Source organism: Giraffa tippelskirchi, chromosome 14 (assembly GCF_054371585.1).
Source record: "Giraffa tippelskirchi isolate mGirTip1 chromosome 14, T2T-mGirTip1v1.2.pri, whole genome shotgun sequence".
NCBI lineage: Eukaryota > Metazoa > Chordata > Mammalia > Artiodactyla > Giraffidae > Giraffa > Giraffa tippelskirchi.
This window is the reverse complement of record NC_137288.1, coordinates 47,102,419-47,124,725: the sequence shown is the minus strand read 5'-3', so window position 1 is coordinate 47,124,725 and position 22,307 is coordinate 47,102,419. Positions and strand designations below refer to the sequence as shown.

The 22,307-nt window shown below is 40.4% G+C and overlaps 1 protein-coding gene across 1 annotated transcript in view; it reads left to right on the top strand.

The window, feature by feature from the left end:
* The window catches only part of GREB1L (GREB1 like retinoic acid receptor coactivator), a 186,854-nt gene that overhangs the window by 133,436 nt on the left and 31,111 nt on the right, over positions 1-22,307 (top strand). Inside the window, exons 18-20 of the mRNA XM_081562755.1 lie at positions 13,299-13,479; positions 15,179-15,371; positions 18,849-18,982. Coding sequence (XP_081418881.1) covers positions 13,299-13,479; positions 15,179-15,371; positions 18,849-18,982 — 508 coding nt within the window. The remainder of the gene's footprint in view (positions 1-13,298; positions 13,480-15,178; positions 15,372-18,848; positions 18,983-22,307) is intronic.

The window sequence follows — 22,307 nt, the reverse complement described above, 5'->3', positions numbered from 1 at the left end:
AATTAACAGTGCAATCTTTGCTTTAGCTTCTAAAATTTTGATTGACAAGTTACACACCAGTCAGTTGGAAATACTGACTTGTAAGTGAATTAGCCAGAGATGGTCAGACACCTTCTCTCTCAGCTCTTCCAGAAGCAGGAGTGAGTTCTAGGCATCCTCTACTACTGGCCATTCTGCATTTTTCTCTCTTCCCACTTCCATTGAGGGAAGCAGAGGGGCTTTCGTAGCACCAGGCATTAACCAGATTTTTGTCACTTCTTGTGGATTTTCCACTTCCTTACCATGGAGGGAGCACCTTCTCTTATAGGTGTTTTCCTTGTACCAAGTGGCATTGTGGCCTTGCCGAGTTTGTTATCCAACAGTTCAGTCATATGCCGGCCAGGGTATCTGAGCACCTGTTTCAGGAGGTGAAGTCATCTCAGGTCAGCAGTTGGACTCCCCTACCCCGAGCCTTTTCCTTAAATAACCTCTTGATGACCTGTGCTTTCACCTTTCTTAACCAGTGAGTGAAAGTCGCTCAGTCGTGTCCGACTCTTTGCAACCCCATAGACTATACAGTCCATGGAATTTTCCAGGCCAGATTACTGAAGTGGGTAGCCTTTCCCTTCTCCAGGGGATCTTCCCAACCCAGGGATCAAACCCAGGTCTCCCTCATTGCAGGAGGATTCTCTACCAGCTGAGCCACAAGGGAAGCCCTAGAATACTGGAGTGGGTAGCCTATCCCTTCTCTAGTGGATCTTCCTGACCCAGGAATCGAACCGGGGTCTCCTGCCTTGCAGGCGGATTCTTTACCAACTGAGCTTATCAGTGCAAGACCCTAAATAAAACCCTGCACTTTTGACAGCTAGAGAAATTTCATTGGCCCTTCCTTTCCCCTTCTTAATGGCCTCGGATTCTTCCAAAGTATTTTGAGATTATCATTCCTCTGAAAGGTACTGGAATTTGACTAGTTACAGTAGCTTAGAATTAAAGAAAATCAGTGCTATAGACAGATTCAGAACATTCAAGGCAAAGCATATTTTTAAAAGTATTCACATCCGGCCTTGGCATGTATACTGAAAATATTTGCTGCAGAAACAATCATGTCTAGATACTTTTAAATAACTGTACTCATTTTTATTATAGAAAAAAGTTACTTTTTTAACTTTGAAAAATAAAAGTAGGAAGTTTTAAACACTTACGATCCTGCCGCTCAAGGATAATCACTTTCAGTGACTTAATACCTAATGTTCTAGGCTCTCTTCTCTGCCTGTGTCAGGTATTATAGTTGGCCCATTTTTCCATGTCATTAAGCTTTTGTAAGCATCCTTCTTATTTTATTTTTTGTTTTTTTAAATATTTATTTATTTTGGCTGCGTTAGGTCTTAGTTGCAGCACCGGGGATCTTTCCCGGCAGAGCACGGACTCTTACCTGAGGATGGCGTGAGGGCTCCTGGGATGCTAGTTTCCTGATCAGGGGTTGAACCTGCATCCCCCACATTGCAAGGTGGATTCTTAACCATCGGGCCACCGGGGAAGTCCCCTTTAAGCATCATTTTTAATGAATGTATATGATATTCTATATCATAACGACACCACAGTTTATTCACTTTTTTATTTGAATACCTTCATATTCTTGGAACACGTAACAGTTGATAGAATGCAAAGGACCTGAAGCATGTTAGGGTGTAAAGAGATTGTCCAGAGCAGAGATTCTCCACTAAAGCAATTCTTGAAAGTCATCGCTGTGAAGACAGAAAGGATTCTCAAGAAGTCACCTGACTCAGTTTCCTCGTATTTTGCCCTGAGAATCAAGGAGAGCTTCATTTGTGTAAGGTCCAGGGGGCAGTGCTTTGGGGACAAGGACTGTTTTCTCATCTCTGTGTGTCTGGTGCCTGCTTTCTGCCTCTCCTGGGCCTGGCACCAGTAGGGGCTCAGCTACTGTTTGAAGGGTGGGGTGGTGCTGCAGTGGGGAAGGGGAGAGATGGGCAGAGGGAGCGCCAGTGTCCAAGTGCTTCGCTCTCTGGTTCCATTTGCCCTTTCCCTAAAGGGACCGTTTCTGGGACCCACCTGCCAGGAAAAGCACCAGGCAGGGAGAAGCAGCCAGGACTTGCAGAAAGGCCACTTCCTTGGCAGCCCTTCTGTGGCTGAAAGAAAAAGGTGGAAATAGAAACCGTCCCGATGCTGCCGACTCAGCACTGAGGTGAACCACTGATACCTCAAGTCACTTTCTAATTAAGGAAGGGAGGCAGGGAGGGGAAGAAAACGTTAAGAAAAGAATTGGAAGGTGAAAAAAAGATGAAATGGGTTAATCGGTTTTGTGTGTGCTCTGCTAAGTCACTTTAGTCGTGTCCGACTCTTTGAAACTTATGGGCTGTAGCCCACCAGGCTCCTCTGTCCATGGGAATCCTCCAGGCAAGAATGCTGGAGTGGGTTGCCATGTCCTCCTCAGGGGGATTATGTTTGCCCTAAAAGGACTTGTAAGTGCTGCAGTAATCCTTGGAGAAGCAGTCTAAGGGATTTCTAGACTCTAGGAGGTACTTTTGTTTTAGCATCATTTTTTAAAATAGGCTGATATTGTAGTATGATTCTTCTAATTCCAAAAGTTCCAGATTCTATACATTAGAATTAGGTTATCAAACTGTAAGCCACTTTCAACTCAACGTGGATAGGATGAAAACAGGAAGGGTTGGTGACCGTCCATATTTTCCTTCTCCCTGCTTTTTTTTTTTTTTAAATAGTCCTTGGGATATTTACTTATTTATTTATTTTGGCTGTTCTGGGTCTTTGCTGCTTTGAACTCGGGCTTTCTCTAGTTGCGAAGAGTGGGAGCTACTCTCTTGCTGCAGAGCACGGGCTTCAGTGGTTGCAGCACGAGGGCTTGGTAGTTGTGGCACATGGGCTTTGTTGCTCCTCAGCATGTGGAGTTTTCTCAGACTAGGGATCGAACCTGTGCCCTCTGCCTTAGCAGGTGGAGTCTTATCTGCTGTGCCAACAGGGAAGTGTTCCTCCCTGCTTTTAGAATAGTATTGGTGGGGGCCCCCAGCAACCGAGAGCAGGTCTGGCAGCATCCAGTCAGGGAAATTTCATCATGTGCAGGGGAATGACATAAGTTTGACAGCTCAGTACATGCCTGATTGGAAAAGAACTAGAGAGACAGTGTCATCTGCTGATATGTAGAAAGGTCATTCCAACGAAAAGAACTTAAGGAAGCTTTAAGGTAGTGGTAGAGATTAGGCGGGAGGTAGAGAGAGAGAGAAGGCATTTTCACTTTCTAAAAGGTACTTTCTTGAGCCCACCTGTAGTATATAGCCGATGCTGGCACCTGGCTCACAGTCTCTGCCTCACCAGCTCCTAGTTTCTCTTCTCATGCTATCATCCGAACCACTGTCACCTTTACACCTGTTTGGTCACCTGCTCCTAGTCACATCCCAGACCCTATGGATCCTGAAACTGTAAATTCCAAGGTCTCCAACATCAGACCACAGCCTCCTTTGCAACACACAGTGTGGGGTTGGAAATCAGCCTGTCCAATTGATGCCTCATAAATTCTTTCTGGTTCCTTAGTTGGCTCTCGCTCCTGCCCTCCGCAGTGAATGGCTGTTACAGACTCCGTTTCGTTCACACTTCTGACCTCCTCTTTCTCTTAGCAAATGGCCATGCTGCTTGCTTCTCCCTTCTCTCACCACTTTAGATTAAAAACTTCCTTCTAAATCTGGCAACCTAACTGCATACACACCTGTCTCTCCCCTCCCTTCCCGATCAGTGAAGAGCTGCCCTCCTCTGTTGAAGTCTGATGCTCCCACCTGTCCTCTGCTCACAATTGATTCTTTTCTCTCATTGCTACCTTCCATTTCCTTCCCTCCTAGAGCTCATCCCATCAGTTTTAAGCTGCCCCACTCTCGCAGAGACAAAACAAGCCTCTGTTAACCCTATCTAAACCTCCAGTTCTGGATATGAAGGTGGTGCTAGTGGTAAAGAACCCACCTGCCAATGCAGGAGATTTAAGAGATGTGGGTTTGATTCCTAGATCGGGAAGATCCCCTGGAGGAGATCATGGCAACCTACTCCAATATTCTTGCCTGGAGAATCTCCATGGACAGAGGAGCATGGTGGGCTACAGTCCATAGGATCGCAAAGAGTCCAGGCAATCAAACTTTGCATCTCCCATTATGGGACAGATTGACCTTATGAACAAAGGGAAGTACATGACATCACCCATGAAGTATAATTGCCAAACGTGTTTAACTGAATCCAATCATCTAAGAACACTCTCAGGAAAATCTAGAATGTGTGACATTCTGCAAAACACCTAACCTGCATTTTTTAAAATGTCTATGCAAAGACAAAAAAGAAAAAAAAAAAAAAAAACACGGGGCTGTTTTAATTTTACAGAATAAATAGACTGGACAACCAAGTACAATGCTTAATTCTTGATTGGATCTTAGACATAAAAATAAAAAACACAGCTCTGGGACAATTAATGAAACTCATATACACTACTATATCCAAATAGATAACTAATAAGAACCTACTGTATAGTACGGGGAACTCTATTCAACACTCTATGATGACCTATATGGGAATAGAATCTAAAAAAGAGTGGATATATGTATATGTGTAACTGATTCACTCTGCTGTACGCCTAAACTAGTACAACATTGTAAATCAGTTCAGTTCAGTCGCTCAAGTCGTGTCTGACTCCTTGCAACCCCATGGACTGCAGCATGCCAGGCCTCCTTGTCCATCACTAACTCCCAGAGTTTACTCAAACTCATGTCCATTGACAGTGATGCCATCCAACCATCTCATCCTCTGTCGTCCCCTTCTCCTCCCGCCTTCAATCTTTCCCAGCATCAGGGTCTTTTCAAATGAGTCAGCTCTTCGCATCAGGTGGCCAAAGTATTGGAGTTTCAGCTTCAACATCAGTCCTATCAATGAACACCCAGGACGGATCTCCTTTAAGATGGACTGGTTGGATCTCCTTGCAGTCCAGGGGACTCTCAAGAGTCTTCTCCAACACCACAGTTCAAAAGCATCAATTCTTCAGTGCTCAGCTTTCTTTATGGTTCAACACTCACATCCATACATGACTACTGGAAAAACCATAGCCTTGACTAGACAGACCTTTGTTGGCAAAGTAATGTCTCTGCTTTTAATATGCTATCTAGGTTGGTCATAACTTTCCTTCCAAGGAGTAAGTGTCTTTTAATTTCATGGCTGCAGTCACCATCTGCAGTGATTTTAGAGCCCCGAAAAATTAAGTCAGCCACTGTTTCCACTGTTTCCCCATCTATCTGCCATGAAGTGATGGGACTGGATGCCATGACTATACTACAATTAAAATTCATTTAAAAATACAAATCTAAGCTGTGTTCTAGAGAGTATTATATCAATGTTAGTTCAGTTCTTTGAACATAATAATGATATTTTAGTTATGTAGGAGAATGCCTTAGCTCTTAAGAGGTACACATTGAGGTATATAGGGTTGAATATTACATGTTAATATTCCAAAGTAAGTAATTTAGGTAATAAATATTACTTAAATTCCAAATTTTTCAGCAAGAATAACAACGGATAAAAATAAAGAGAAAAAGCAAATATAGCAAAATATTAACAATCGGTGGAACTCATTGAAGGGTATATTGGTATTTCTTGCACTAGTCTTTCAACTTTTCTATAGTAGTCAAAGTAGAAAGTGATGGGAAAATAGTTACTGTAGTTTGATGATATAGCCATCAAATAGATTTTGTATGGTTATTAATGTCTTTCAAAAATTTCTAAAACAAGGGTATATATTTATTTTCCCCCTTTTAAGAAATTGTAAATATTGAACAGACCAAATTTATAAATTTTGTAAGAGAGATTAAAAATCACAATATAGGGAACACACCATGTTCCCATCAAAATATGTTACTCTCGCTCCGCTCTCTGATGCTAACATTCATCTTCTTTGAAGGGTAACCATTATGCTGAGTTTTGTGTTTATTATTCCCTTGTTTCATTTATAGTTTTGCCACTGTATAAAACTCCTAAATAGTATATTGTTTAATTTTGTATACTTTAAATCTTTCTCCAAGTGCATTTGTCTGTAATTTCCTTTTTATACTCAACATATGTTCCTGAGATTAATCCTGTTGTTGTGTGTAGCTGTAATTTACTAATTTTACTGCTCTTTAGTATTCTATTGTATAAATATAACACACATTTAAAAAAATTCATTTCTACTACTGATGGACATTTAAGTTGTTTCTATTTTTATTTCAAGCAGTGCTGGTACACAGGTACAACAGTTTCTTGGAGTAGAATTGTTGGGGCATAGATTGTGTATGCTTATCAACCTTACTAAAATAATGCTACATTTTTTCCCAAGGTGGTTGGTTATATTTTACATTCCCACCAGCAGTGTATCTCAGTTGCAAATATTTTATATGGTTGTGCTTCTTTTTAAGTTTGTTTTAAATTTTAAAATAATTGTATACACAAAAAAGTCACAGAAACATCACAAGAAATCCAAAACTGACATTTAAAAACAATTCAATTTATTATAGCATCAAAAAGAATAAAACACTTAGGAGTATATTTGATGAAAGAAGTGTGAAACTTATACTCTGAAAACTAGAAAATATTGTTGAAAGAAATTTTAAAAGACCTAAATAAGTGGGAAGACATTGTATGTTCATGAATTGGAAGACATTAGTATTTTTTTACTTGTTTATTTATTTTTGGTTGCACGGGGTCTTTGTTGCCATGAGGACTTTCTCTAGTTTCGGTGAGCAAGGGCTAATCTTCGTGTGGTACGTGGACTTCTCATTGCGGTGGCTTCTCTTGTTTCTCAGCACAGGCTCTAGGCCCGCTGGCTCAGTAGTTGTGGCACATGGGTTTTAGTTGCTCTGCAGCACATGGAATCTTTCCAGACCACCAGGTATTGAACCTGTATCCCCCACATTGGCAGATGATTCCCATCCACTCTACCACCAGGGAAGTCCCATTAATATTTTTAAAAATGACATTATTCCCCAAATTGATCTACAGATTCAATGCATTCCCTATCAAAATACCAGCTGACTTTTTTGCATAAATTAACCAGCTGATTCTAAATTTCATGTGGAAATTCAAGGGACCCAGAATACTCAAAACAATATTTAAAAAGAAGAACAAAGTTGGAAGACTGACTGCCCCATGTTAAAACTTAATCCAAAGCTATAGTGTTTAGACACTGTGGTACTGGCATAAAGATAGACATATAAGTCAATGGGTAGAGTGGAGAGAATCCAGAAAGAAATCTTCCTATTTATGATCAACTGAATTTTTACTAGGCAGCCAAGACCATTCAATAGGGAAAGTAATCTTTTCAACAAATAGTACTGGAGCAACTGGATATCCACATGCAAAAGAATGAAGTTGGACCTTTACCTCACAAACAGAAAGCAAGAAAATGGATCAAAGACCTAAATGTAAGACCTAAAACAGTAAAATTCTTAGAAGAAAACATGGGTGTAAATCTTCATGACTTTGGATCAAACAATGATTTCTCAGATAAGATTCCAAGAACACCATCACCACCACCGCTACCAACAACAAACAGATAGACTGGACACGGTTAGATCCCTGGGTTGGGAAGATCCCTTGGAGAAGGGAACAGCTACCCACTCCAGTATTCTGGCCTGGAGAATTCCATGGCCTATACAGTCCATGGACTTGCAAAGAGTCAGACATGACTGAGCAACTTTCACTTTCACCATCAAAATTAAAAGCATTTGGGGACCTCTCTGGTGGTCTGGTGGCTAAGACTCTGCATTCCCAACACAGAGGCCTGGGTTTGATCCCTGGCCAGGGAACTAGATCCTTCATGCCACAACTTAGTTCTCATGTTGCAACTAAAATCCCACAGGGTGCAACAACTACAACAAAAGAAAAGATCTCATATGCCATATGCAGCAACCAAGATAAAAAATCCCGAGTACTGCAGCTAAGACCTGGTGCAGCCTAAATAAGTACATAATTAAAAATAAAAAATTTAACAGTATTTGTGCTTCAAAGGATACCATCAAGAAAATGAAAAGAGAACCCACAAAATGGGAGAAATTATTTGCAAATCATATTTGTGATAGGGACTATTTAAAGACCTATTATAACTCAATAATGAAAAGACAAATAACCTAATTAAGATATGGATAAAGGATCTGAATGGGCAAATATCCAAAGAAGATATCCATATGACCAATGAGCACATGGAAAGATGCTCAACACTGTTAGGCAGCTGGAGAAATGAAAATCCAAACCACAATGAATACTACTTCATACCCACAAAGAGTGCTGTAAGCAAAAACAGAGAGGATAACAAGTCATATGAAGAGAAACTGGAACTGTATTTATTGTTACTGGTGTGTAATTGCTCAGCAGACAGAGGTAGAAAATATATGTATGTATATTAACCTAGGCATATATATAGCTCGCAGGCTCCTTTGTCTGTGGGATTTTCTAGGCAAGAATACTGGAGTGGGGTGCCATTTCCTTCTCCAGGGGATCTCCCCCACCCAGAGATCGAACCCTCGCCTCTTGGGTCTTCTGCATTGACAGGCAGGTTCTTTACCACTAGCGCCACCTGGGAAGCCTTATATATAGACTCAGATACCTCTTTATTTCTGTATCTATATACTGATCTTGCCAATTCCATATGAACACTGCAAGATGCTTTTTATATTTTTATTGGAGTATCATTGCTTTACAATGTTGTGTTAGTTTTAGCCATACAAAGAAGTGAATCAGCTATAGATATATATATATCCTCTCCCTCTTGGATCTCCCTCCCATATACAATGGAATATTACACAGTCATAAAGAGGCACAAAATTGGGTCATTTGTAGAGATGTGGATGGACCTGGGGTCTGTCATACAGAGTGAAGCAAGGTTCCTTTTAGTCCTTCTTGTGTCTTTATTCGTGACTTCTTTCTCTGACAGGGGAACCTGGTTCTTGTTATCTACAATGTACATATTCACTTCTTTGATTTTTTTTCTAGAAGTTATGTAATTGCCATCCCACACTGATTTGTTTTACTTAGACTTGCTCTTTTCACACTCAGCTTTTCAGGATGGTGACATTCGGTTTCATTTGTTACCATTTGGATTCCAGGTTGCCTGCCTCTCCTCCCTTCTGACTCCCTTCTCCCATCCCCCACTCCATTCTTGATTAACTTTGTTCTGTGGTTCTAAGAGCCAAAGCTATACAAGGTGGTACATTCAGAGAAGCGTCCCTTCCCTCCTCATACTTACCCATTCTCATTCTCACTTCTTTACACCACTTTCCCATCCACTGTCCTACTGGCAACCAATCTCTTTAGTTTCGGGTTTATCCTTCTTGAATTTGTTTTGCAGAATTGCTAATATACGTAAGTCTGTCTTTCATCTACTTCTTCCTTACAATTATCTTGTTTTGTAAAAAAAATTATTAATTTGATATGCTTTCATTTTTTTATGCTTTTTATTTGTATTTCCCTTTTTACTAATGAGATTGAACATCTTTTCAGATGTTTATTGGCCATTTGGGTTTCTTCTCAGAAATGCTTGCTCAAGTTTTTTTGCCCTTCTTGGAATTATAGGAGCAATTTCTGTATTCTGAATACTAATCCACTTTAGTAATACTAGTTATAGATTTGGAAGGCTCGTATTTTTATTTATAACATCTTTGATGAATAAACTTAAATGAATGTTAAGTTTATCTATCTTTTGGCCTTTTGTGTTTAAGAAATCCTCTATGAAGTCACACGGTTATTCTCCTTCATTGTCTCATAAAAGTTTTAGAGTTTTGTCTTTCACGTTTAATCCACCTGAATTTCTTTTCTTTTTATATCAGGTAAGGTAAGAGCCAATATTCTTTTTTCTTCAGTGTTGGTTATTAAAAGGTCCATTCTTTAGCACTGATATACATTGTAAGCTTTATCATATATTAGGTTTTTACATGCATAGGGGCCTGTTTTCAGGGTGTGCCCCATGCCAAAACCACTGTCTTGTTAATACAGCTGATAATTCTTGGTCTCTGGGTAGATAGATCTCTCCTACCTTTTCTACTTCAGAGCTGTCTTGACTATTCTTGGTTCTTTGTTCTGCCATATACATTTTAAAAATGATTTTAACTATATTTTATGATATAGTTCTATTTAAGTTTTCTTTAATGTCATTAATAGTTTCATTTTCTCCACAAAGGTCTTATATATCTCTTATAAGACTTATTCCTAGACAGTATTTTTTGACATCATTGAAAATGCTTTTTTAAAAACACATTTCCTGTTTGTTTTTGGTATATAGATATCCAACTAATTTTTATAAATTGACTCTGAATCCATCAACTTAACTAAATTCTTTTTTTAAAAATTTTTTTTAATTTTGGCAAAATGAATACAACAATGTAAAGTAAAAAAAATTAAAAAATTAATTCTTGTTAATTGATTTATCTGTGGATGATTTTGTGTTTTCTACTAAGATATATTATTAGTAAAGAATGATAGTCTTGTTTCTTTCTCTTTTGTTTTTGAAGGAATTGATTGTTCCATTTATTTCTAAATATAGTAGATGCACAAGAAATTTTATTGAGTTGAAATAAAATGCTTGTAATGGTGCCATTAACACCTCTTGAAAGAGACCCTCTGAAGGAAGAGACCATATGCATTTTTGTTTTATGTTTACTAAGGAGAAGCTGTGAAGGGAGAAAGGAATTAAACTGGAATATTAAATTATATTCTGTTTACATTTTAACATACATGGTGTAAGACCACCAGGTTCTATGAAAGGATAAATACTGTATCATTAGACTGTTTGTGGATGGTTTTATTTCTCACTTGGCAGTTATAGGTGAAAAAGGTCAGGATATACAATTACAAAATATGAGCTAGGTAGAAGAATACCCATTTAAAAAAAACAGGAAGAAATGCACAAAAATGTTTGCAGTTCTTATTTTGAGTTAAAGAAACATGGATGATTTTTTTCTTCTTTTTTAATATATCTCTATACTTTCCAGTTTTCCCAAGATGAGTATCTATCACTTTCATAACCAGGAAAGAAACAAAACTTAAAACTAAAAGCAAGTCTAAAACAAAATTTAAAGGTAAGGATGATCTACTAAAAATGTCCAGTTGGAGTTAAAACAATCAAGTACATCTGATGTGCCTCCTTCCACCCAGACACACCACTGCAGAGCCAGCTGGCTACATAGACTAACACACCATGTTACATCTAAGAGAACGACCTCGGAGATTCGTGCAATTTTACCTTCCCGTTAAGGGCGTGTATGGACCTGATGTGAAAAGGTCATACACAATTGGTCTTCATTTCATTTGTTTTGAAATGTGATCAACTCAATTACCCACAAGATATATTTTTCCTTTTTGTGAATTATTTATCACCTTTTCATATTTAGAGATTTTTAACTTGCACTGCTTTTTTCCTAAGGATAAACTTAGGAAATACAGGCTAATTTTCGACTGGCTCTACTCTCCTCATTTTTACAAAAAGGAAACAGAAGCCCCCAGAGATTAAGTAGGTCCTTTTTCTGTGCCTCTGCTCAGCTCCTCCCTTCAAAGGGCTTTGTCTCTCATCATGACATTTGTCAAAAATATCCATCTTCTCCATCATAAGATCCATGAGATTAAGATCTTTGTCCTGCCCTCCTGTGTATCCCCAAGCCTAGCACAGTACCTGACATAGTACCTGATACATAATAGACGTTGAACAAACCTCTACTGAATGTTAAATACACTTTATAAGCAGTTCACTTTCCAAGAAATCAGGCTACTTGCCAAATTAAATATCTGATTTGATGGCTTTTGGAAATATTCACAACAGCATTTGACTACATTTGGGTGGAAATTGAAAACAATCTCTGAGTAAAGAAAAAAGTTAGAAAAAAGTTTCAAAATCTTTGACTAATGAAGAACGTTTGAAAGCAAAATTACCTTTCTGTTCACCTTTTCCAGTATAGTGAATGTTTTATATTGTAAAACATTTTTCCTACTTTCCTTTATACTGTTTAGAGCTGTTAATATTATAGCACCTAGATGCTGAGTGCATGTAGTTATTAATTGAGCTGGTTTTATATGAAAAAAAAATGATTAACAAAACTAAGTCAACATAATTTGTAAAAGTCTCTTCATTTCACTTGTTTTTCTTTCTTAATTAAAAATTTTTTTCCACACAGTTGGGACTGATGGATGTGGCTGATATCGGATGTTAAATAAATATCCTTGGAGGGTCATATCTAACCCCCAAATATGACATATCTAACCCCTAATCAGTCTTCTGGTTCCTCCTCAGAGGGTCATAGGCTTGAGTCACAGGGTCCTCCTCTCAGAGGGCTGAGTGTCTGGGGGTGGGCGAAGGAGTGCTGTGCTCTCTTGTTTGGGGGCAGTATTTTTCCCAGCTGTATTGAGCCATAATGAACATATTGTGTAAGTTTAAGGTACACAATGTGATGTTTTAATGCATGTATATATTGTGAAACGTTCACCATGGTAAGGTTAGTAAACACGTCCTTCACCTCACATAATTACCACTGTGTCTATTCACTTTAAAGGAGGATTTGTTGTTTTAATTACAATAGCTTCATGCGCCTAGACATATTTTAGATGTTTGTATATAGAAGTAATTTTACTATAGACAGAGATAATGATGCAGTATTAAAGTTATACAGTTTCTAACATTTTGAGAATATAGTTATCTTGAGTAATTCAGTTCATTCTTTTGATTTGGTACATAATCCCACATTCATCGAGGTCTTCCCATACTTTGTATACTGTGCAACATTGTCACTGTATAAAATGAGTAAAATACCACCTTAAAAAAGCTCATGATCTGCCTGTGGTATCTTTGGACATTACATTTTATTTTCCTTTTTTCTTATATGTGTTTTGTTGCTAAATTTGGAGTAAGGAAAACTTGCACTGTTATATCAGTTTGGCAAAGAGCTGTAGCCCAAAGCTTCATTCTCCCCCAGTGGCCTGTAGTAGCTTTTAGCAGAGCACTTCACATAGAAGTAGAATTTGATTGGACAGAGGTCTCATTATTCAAGCTTCTACTTAATGTATCAGACTGGCCCCTGGTGTCATTTGTATGTGGTAAGGGAGGTCAAGTGTGGTATTCTAAAGAACAGGAAAGCTGATATTTCCTCCTCAAAATGGTGGTGGGCAATATGGAAAAGGAAAGCTATCCACTCTGTAAATCTCTCTCTATATGGTTAGTGCTCAGTAAATCAGTTGACACTGCACTTAAGTTTATCTCATAGATATGTACGTAAAAAAGATAATCTCTGTTTTCTTCTTGGCAGGTGTCCTTGTAGACTTGGGTCTGGAGGAAAATGGGACAGCCTATCAGAGAGCAGAGAAATATGTTGTTCGTCTAGACAATGAGATACAAACCAAGTTTGAAGTTTTTATGAGAAGGGTGAAACAGAACCCGTACACGCTGTTTGTGCTAGTTCATGACAACTCCCATGTGGAACTAACGAGGTGATTGCTTCAGAGTGAGCAAATACAATATTTCTTCTCCAACAGTAATGGTTATGTAATAAATGATTTAAAAGGTGGTAATTTGAAAGCCCAGAGACTCCACCGTTTGGCATCTTCTCAAGGGTAGCTCATTCCCGCCCTTTCCTTGCTCTCCCAATGTTTCTTACTGCTTTAATGTTGATGTTAACTATACTGTGGGTGAATTTTCAAAATCAAAATTTAAAGTTCCTGTTAAAATTCCATCTTAAGAGCATCTTGGGACTTGGCTGCTCCAGGGAAAGGGTGACAGCAAGGAGTTGGTGAGCGACCTCCCAGGAGGTCCACGTGCTTTCCTGTTACCGCCTTTCTTCCTCCTTGGTTCTTCTCCTTCGCTCCTTTTCCGGGTCCTCTTTTCCTTCCTCTCCTGCTATTTCTCCTCCTCCTTACCTTTCTCTCCTCCTTCTTCCCTTTAACAGCAGTAGAGATGCCACTTCAATGATCTGACAGCATTTTCAGAATCTTCCACAATTTATCAGTTTAAACAAGAGAACATTCTCTTTATGGGCTTTTTAATGAAAGAGTAGTGTGTGTGGTGTGATGGCGTCAGATCAAATCACAGTACTTATCTGGTAGGGGGTATCTTTGTTGCTATGGATTAAAAAAAGCAAAAAGTTTTTTTTAAGGGAAAATAGTTGTCACATATTACATATCATTGTTTGTCCGAACCAGGTAGGGAGAGGGAAATTTTAGCATCCTCAAGCACTCACAGGCTTTCTTTCCTCGGGACACACTGAGTTTAGGCATCTGGATTTTGTTTTTTGACCTGTGATAGAGATGTGAGAATCACAAAAGCACTTGTTCAGAAGCTAGAATGTGCTTGGTACTCCATAATCTGGTCTACAGCCTTATGCAGGTGTAAGATCTTGCATAATTTGTCAGATTTGCAAAGATGGAAAGAGGGGTAAGAAGGGGGTAGGAAAGGTAAAGAAAAGAAATTTTGCCCACACCCTGTTCAGTTACTGCTTGTGTTCTACGAGCAGAAATAGCTCACTGACCTTATATATCTCATCTTTGAAACCTCAGAGGGTTTCACACTGAATCTCTCTGTTTAATTCTCATGGGCATTGAGATTACTTCTTTGACTATATATATACACACATGTGGTTTTGAGGCTGCATGGAAACCTGGTACATCCACATTGAACAGAACAAAGATATAAAAGTGTTTGTCACAGGGAGGGGGCAGGAGGAGCTCTCTCCATGGTCTAGCAGCCTCAAGGGAGGAAGGAGAGTGTATTAACACAGCAAGGTTCCTTGTCGTTTTGGGAATCTCTCTAGGGGCACAGATCATTGCTCAGTTATAAGCATCATCTTTTGATGGAGAGCTCTCTTACACTGGTGGGGCTTTCAGACTAAAATGATCCACTTCAAGCTACAGATTTGGATATCCTTGGCCTGGATAATGGAGTTTAGACTTCAAGGTGTATCAGAGACAAACTGAAAAAGGAAAAAAAAAAATTCCCTGAAAGCTGTCTGAAAGGGGTAAGAACGAGGGTTATTTTTGCTTTTCCACATCAAATGCTGGTTGTTTCCACTGCTGCTCTCAGTTAGTAAGAACTGAAAAAAATAAGAGCTAAGACATGACCTCTATTTTGCTCTCTGATTGTGCATCTAGTCACTTAAATGAGGAGGTGTTAATGTGACTTTCAATGTCTCTACAGTGTCATGTCGGGCTCTTTGTCACATGGTGAGCCTGGCCATGGATTGGCTGACAGGGTCATTAACGGCAGAGAGGTTCTGGAAGCTTTCAACCTCCTGGTGCTCCAGGTCACCTCCTGTCCATACACTCTGCAGACCCAACAGTCCCGAATCAGCACCAGCAACGAGGTACACTGGATACAGCTGGACAGCACAGTGAGTCTCTTCCCTACCTTCTGACAGTCATGTTTTCAGTTCCCTCGGGAGCAGAATAGCATCATAAAATATTATCAAAAGTCTAACGTATGCTTTAGCTTCTAAAAGTTCCATATACTTACAATTAGTATCCACTAAAAGCGAATGAATGGGCTTCCCAGGTGACTCATTGGTAAAGAATCTGCCTGCCAATGCAGGAGACTCGGTTTTAATCCCTAGGTTGGAAAAATCCCCTGGAGAAGGAAATGGCAACCCACTCCAGTATTGTTGCCTGGAGAATCCCGTGGACAGAGGAGCCTGGTGTGCCACAGTCCACGAGGTCGTAAAGAGTAAGACACGACTTAGTGACTTAACAATAACAACAACAAAAGCTAGTGAATAGTGTTCTCTATAAATCTGATTTGGTGGTTCTACTTTAGGTTATCATGCAGATACAAAATTATCCACCTGTGTAGTTTGTCCCCCTAAAATGTAATGTGATCTGACATAATCATCAATATCCTGGATTAGTTCTGTGCTTTTGAATGATTCATTCTGAGACTTCCCTGGTGGTTCAGTTGTTAAGACTGCCTTTCCAATGCAGGACATGTGAAGATCCCACATGCCTCGTGGCCAAAAAACCAAAACATAAAACAGAAGCAATACTGTAATAAATTCAATAAAGACTTTAAAAAAGGTCCACATCAAAAAAAAAAAAAAAAAGAGAGAGAGAGAGACATAGAGAAAACAGCTTGGTGGTTGCCAATTGGTGGGGGCTGGAGGGTGGACAAAATGGGTGAAGGTGGTCAAAAGGTACCAATATCCAGTTATAAAATGAGTAAGTTCTGGGGAAATAATGTACAGCAAGGTGACAATGGTTCATAACACTGTACAGTCCATTTGAAAATTGCTCAGACAGTAGATCTTAAAAGTTCTCACCACAAGAAGAAAAGAATTATAACCATGTGTGGTGATGGGTGGATGTTAACTAAACTTGTTGTGGTGATAATTTCACAACATATGCAAATAGCAGATTATTATGTTGTACACCTGAAACTAATATAATGTTCATGTCAATTATATTTCAATAGTTTTAAAAAAGAAAAAATCAAGTTATACACCCTGTGTGTTAGTCACTCAGTCGTGTCCAGCTCTTTTGCGACCCCATAGACTATAGCCCACTAGGCTCCTCTGTCCATGGGATTCTCCAGACAAGAATACTGGAGTGGGTTGCCATTTCCTTCTCAAATATATACACTTTAAATAAATACAATTTTTATTTGTAAAAACAAAATGACAAACATAAAAAAATAAGAAAATAAAAACAAAGTAGAATAAGACAATTGCAAAAACCAGAGTACTCTGTGGGCTGAAGGAGGGAAAGTCCTACCCATTTGAGGGCATCAGGAACGGTGACGTGGAGGACAAAGCACACGGAAGGACAGAGCAGATGGACGGGAGCAGACAGCAGGGCAGGGCCACAGAGGAGGAAGCACCAGGCATTTTTCAGAGAATACTTAGTGGGATTAAATGAAACCAGAAAACATAGATACGGAATCTTTGAGACCAGGCTGGGAAAGCTTACACTTGTTACACGACCGTGAACAATTTTTTAGCAAGGGCACAGTATTATTAGAAATAGTAGAACCTACGCTTTTTCTTTTTTGGCTGTGCACTCAATTTGCAGGATCTTAGTTCCCCGATCAAGGATTGAACCCAGGCCATTGCAGTGAAAGTGCTGATTCCTAACCACTGGACTGCCAGGGAACTCCCGGAATATGCATAATTCTTATATTTTTTAGGTTCACAATTATTCAATGTTAATATACAGCTCTGTGAATTTTCACAAACTGAACATACCCGTGGAACCAGCACCCAGATGAAAAACTAGAACATGAGCTTGGCTCCAGAGGCCAGGCACCCTGTCATCATAGGGAGGCACTCTACTGGCTTGGTTTGCCTCCTTTTGAATGTTATATAAATGGAATTGTGCAATAGGCACAGGCTTTCCAGGTGGCACTAGTGGTAAAGAACCTGCCTGCCAACGCAGGAGATGGAAGAGACTGAGGATGGATCCCTAGGTTGGGATCAATGCAGTAGGCATTGCACCCATGCAGTAGGCACTCTGTTACATATAACTTCTTTTTCTCAACATTGTTTGTGAGATTCTTTTATATTTTACATGAGTTTGAAACACTCGTTCTTTTGGTTGTATATAGGTTATGCTGAGTGACTCACCACAGTTGATCTATTCATTCTATTCACTGATTTCAGATGCTGCTTTGAGCGTTCTAGCTCATGCCTTTTAGTAGACATCTGTATATACTTCTGTTGGTATGTATCTGGGAGTGAAATTGCTGAGTTCAGAGTTCAGCTTTAGTGGATACTAAGAGGCTGCATTTTAAGGCAATTTATTAACTATAAGAGGTCAAGTCAAAGTGATTAGAAAGGTGGGGGTGAGTCATCTGGCTTTTCTGATAATTCAGGTTTGAATGAACAAGTACCTCAGTCAGAATAGAAGTGCTGGCAATAAAAAGGATGGAAGACATGGTAACTTATTTCTTGAGGAAGAGGGAAAAGGCAGAGATATTTTTAAGGTGATGCCTTTAGTGGCAAAAGAGAAGACAGAAGAGCAGTAGACCTGCGTGCAGAGGGCAGACAAGACAGATTTGAACTGAGTTGAGGCCAGGCAAGTGCACCATGGCAAACACAGAGTGGGAGTAGGAACTGGGACTTTATGATGAGGATTTGGAATATTTTTTCAGGAACTCTGATCACTGACCGGAGCAGCTGGTGTAGATAAAATCATGGAAGAAAATAATGAAGAGAATGGCTGAGAGGGCAGCGAGGCCAAGGACTGAGGGTTTGGCCTCAGGAGTCCTTGGTGATCTTCCAGGGAACAGCATCCACAGAGCAGAGGGTTGGGCTGGAGGAAAAGCAGAAATGGCAGTGCAAAGACAGGGAGTGCTGAGCTCAGGGTCACTGAGAGGGCAGGACTCTGGGAGCGGAGATTTTTTTTAAGCAGAGGAACATTTTCCCCAAAGATACAAGAATTCAGTAAATTATGTCACTTATGATTTGTGATACTGGGGGAGCCCAGTAACTCTAGTTCTTCAAACCCTGCTAGCTCCAGGTGATTCTAAGCCATCTATGTAACAAGCTGCCCCTATCATTTTGCTAAGAAAAAAGAAAGAGAAGTAACATGAAATGAAAAAAGAAAGCATTTTATTCAGATCTTCTCACTTTTTAATTGGATTGGGGGGATTGCTGTTGAGGTAGATGATTTGTAAGTATTTTCTCCTATTCAGTAGGTTGCCTTTTCATTTTGTTTCCTTTGCTGTGCAGAAGCCTTTTAGTTTGATATAGTCCCACTTGCTTATTCACAATTTTTTCTAATTTTCAGGCAATAACCTGTTGCAGGTCCCTCCTCCCCTAACCCTGAAAATAAGACACCTTGTGTCCTGCCCTCACTGGGTCTTGCTCTGTGTTTTGAACCAGGAGGACATGAGCTGCGAGGAGAAGCTGTACTTCGGCCTGAACGAGTACAGTAAATCGCTGCAGTGGGGAATCATGAGCCCCCTTCTGAGATGTGACGAGACATTTGAAAAAATGGTGAACACGCTCCTGGAAAGGTAAGTAAGGACCTTCAACCTTGTCTTTAGCTATTCTTGCTTGTCTGAACACACCAAACGTCTTTTTTGTCAGAGTCACAGGGAGTTTTGGTGGAGCCCAGGCTATGCAAATGACACTCAAGAGCAGAATAAAAATAGCCTTTCCTGAGATGACCTTTCACTCAGCTGGGTGTTCTATCATCATCCAGGACCAGCAAAGGAATCCGGTGACCCTGAGTGGGAAGGAGAACCACCTTCCGTGCTCTGAATCATCTCCCAGGCAGGTTCACAGCTGCACCCAGAAATGATGCGGGCAGAGAGGGATTGGCTTATTAGAAGCCATTCCTCTGGGGTCTGGCCTCCCCCTCCCCACCGTGGACCCCACACTTTTCTCTGTCTACCACAGGCAAGCACCCTCAGTAAAGAAATGAAAACTTTACTGTGAGAGACTTGAAGTGTAAACTGGAGAACACTAAAGAATAATCAGATTGTTTGAGCTCAGTTCCAAGTGGCCCTCCTCCAGTCCCCGACTTTGGGGTAAAGGATTATGACTCTGTCTCCTTTTTCTTCCTCAATTTCAGGTCAAACACTGGAAGAGCAAAGGGATTTTCTGTTTTGTTTGTTCATTTTATTTTTCCCTCTCTGATCTTGAACTGCTACTGCTAAGTCGCTTCAGTCGTGTCCGACTCTGTGCGACCCCATAGACGGCAGCCACCAGGCTCCGCCGTCCCTGGGATTCTCCAGGCAAGAATACTGGAGTGGGTTGCCATTTCCTTCTCCAGTGAATGAAAGGGAAAAGTGAAAGTGAAGTCGCTCAGTCGTGTCCGACTCTTAGCGACCCCATGGACTGCAGCCTACCAGGCTCCTCCATCCATGGGATTTTCCAGGCAAGAGTACTGGGATCTTGAACTATAGACTCAAAAAAAAGAGGCATAAAATTTAACCTAATAGGGAATTCCACAGCAGTCCAGTGGTTAAGACCATGATTTAATCTGTGGTCGGGGAACTGAGATTCCTCAAGCCGGGCATGGCCAAATAAAAAAAAGCATTTAACCTAATAGAGTTCCTCCCTGTCCTCCACTACAATATTCTGTCTGATCATCCAGTGATGGGGCAGTCAGGCACTATGTGATGAGACACATTCTCATTTTCAGTAGCTCTAGTTCTTAACACTGTTTCTCATCAATCACAAACCATCTCTTTAAAAGCTGCCCTATAAGCTTGCTAAGAAAGAGAAATAAAGATGTTCAGGGAGAAACGTCCTACCCAGCAAGTTATTGGGCGGTGTCAGGAAAAGGAACAGGCTTGCGGTGGGATTTTGTACTTTTGCAGCTGTTGGGTTTGAGAAGACTTAACAGACACTGTGATGTTAATCCCCTCATGGCACCTGTGATCTGAGATTTCAAAAACCACCCCATGAGTCTCCCCTCTAAGTGTTCCCCAGCCTCTTGTTCTATCCGCCAGCTTGGAACCTATCTTTTCTTCCAGTAACATCTTGGAGTTTTATAACTCGTATTTTAACGGACAATCTCATCAGCTCCTATACAACTTTTGTAATCCTTACAAAAACTATGATTACAATTGAATTACAAACAAAAAAAAATTGGGAAAACTATTCACTTCTAAGTTCATAGCTCTTTCAGTGTAAAATTTAAATGCCTCCATGTCAGATGGTAAAGAATCTACCTGCAGATTGAACCTGAGTTCATTCCCTGGGTTGGGAAAATCCCCTGGAAAGGGGATTGGCAACTCACTCCAGTATTCCTGCTTGGAGAATTCCATGGACAGAGGAGCCTGGTGGGCTACAGTCCGTCGGGTGACAAAGAGTCAGACACAACTGAGCAACTAACACTTTCACTTTTCATGTCAAAGTTACCTTTTGTCTAACTTTGGTTTTCGTACATGCGCCAGCAAAAAAAAAACAGTAAGCCTTAAACTTGGATCATCTGTACCCACTTCCTGCAGCCCAGGTCCCCCAGGCTCATAATAGCTATGATTTATTGAATACTTGAATGGATTGATTCAGGAGGACCGATGGAACTAAAGGATTTTTTTACTTTTCCCCAGTCTACTAAATCTTTACCACTTGAGAAGACTTTGTCAAAGAACTGAATAAAATCCACACTTTTGTCTCTGACTGACTGGATGATCTTAGGCAAGTAGCTGAATTTTTCCCAGCCCTTAAATCAGCATCCTTCCATGAGAAGGTGAATCAGAACCCAGGGAATCAATCCATGGTCTTTTCCAGCTCTAAGTACTTCAAAACCACAGTAGTCATTTGCTGACCCAAACTGGTATTTGACCCTGGGCTTTCCTGTACAAGGCTGGTGATGACTGTTTCACTTTAAATAGAATTATAAAGCGGAGTAAAGGTGAAATTCCCCTCTGGTCTACCCAGCTGCTAGGCGGCTGCCTGTGCTACCAGCTGGCATCCAGGAAGAAAGTTCATAGATCTGCCATCCTTCTGCAGGCTCCACGGGAGGCCCAGCCAAGCTCCGGTCCAGGCCTTGCTTTCCCCAAGCCTGCTTTCTTGACCAGCACCTCTTCATGTCTGCAAGTGGGTCCTCTTTACCCATGTGTATTCCTTCTGTCTTATGAGGAATACCATGTAAATGAGAGGTTTATTTTCTGCCTGCTCTGTGATTGTAAAAAAAAAAAAACAAAACAAAACCAGCTGAGTTGGTCCAGTGGAAGGTGGAGAGCGGGGAATGCTGGGGTGAGTCAAGGACACCGTGGCTATTTCCCCAGGCTCCTTTCGCCCAGGTGGATGGGAGACCACACCACTAGGGGATGCTATTTCTCCAGCCGGCTCCAAGCTTACTCCATTTTTATGAGAAGATACGGTTATTGCCCCGACTCAATGGACATGAGTTTGAGCAAACTCCAGGAGATGGTGAAGGACAGGAAAGCCTGATGTGCTGCAATCCCTGGGGTTGGAAAGACTCGGACACGACTTAGCAGCTGAACAACAATTGTTATTGCTACAAGGGAGCTGACCTCAAATTAGCCATAATAATTACTCTTTTTACTCCTTATACTTCACAGACATTACATTAATGTATCGGTTTCCTCAACTGTAATTTTAAGTATCAGAGAAATATGCTACCAGGCATTCTAACCCCAGGACAGCAGCAAGGGCTTAGAATCTAGGGATGATCCTTAACAACTCTGTGGATAGTCTGAGCGGACCAGTGCTTCTCAAGATACAACGTGGAACAAATCACCTGGGGACCTTGTCCAGGCTGTTTCTGATTCAGTACACATTGGGTAGGAGGGTTTGGCATATCTAACAAGCTCCCAGGTGGTGATGCTGCTGGTTCAGAGACCACTCTGGGAGAAGCTAGGA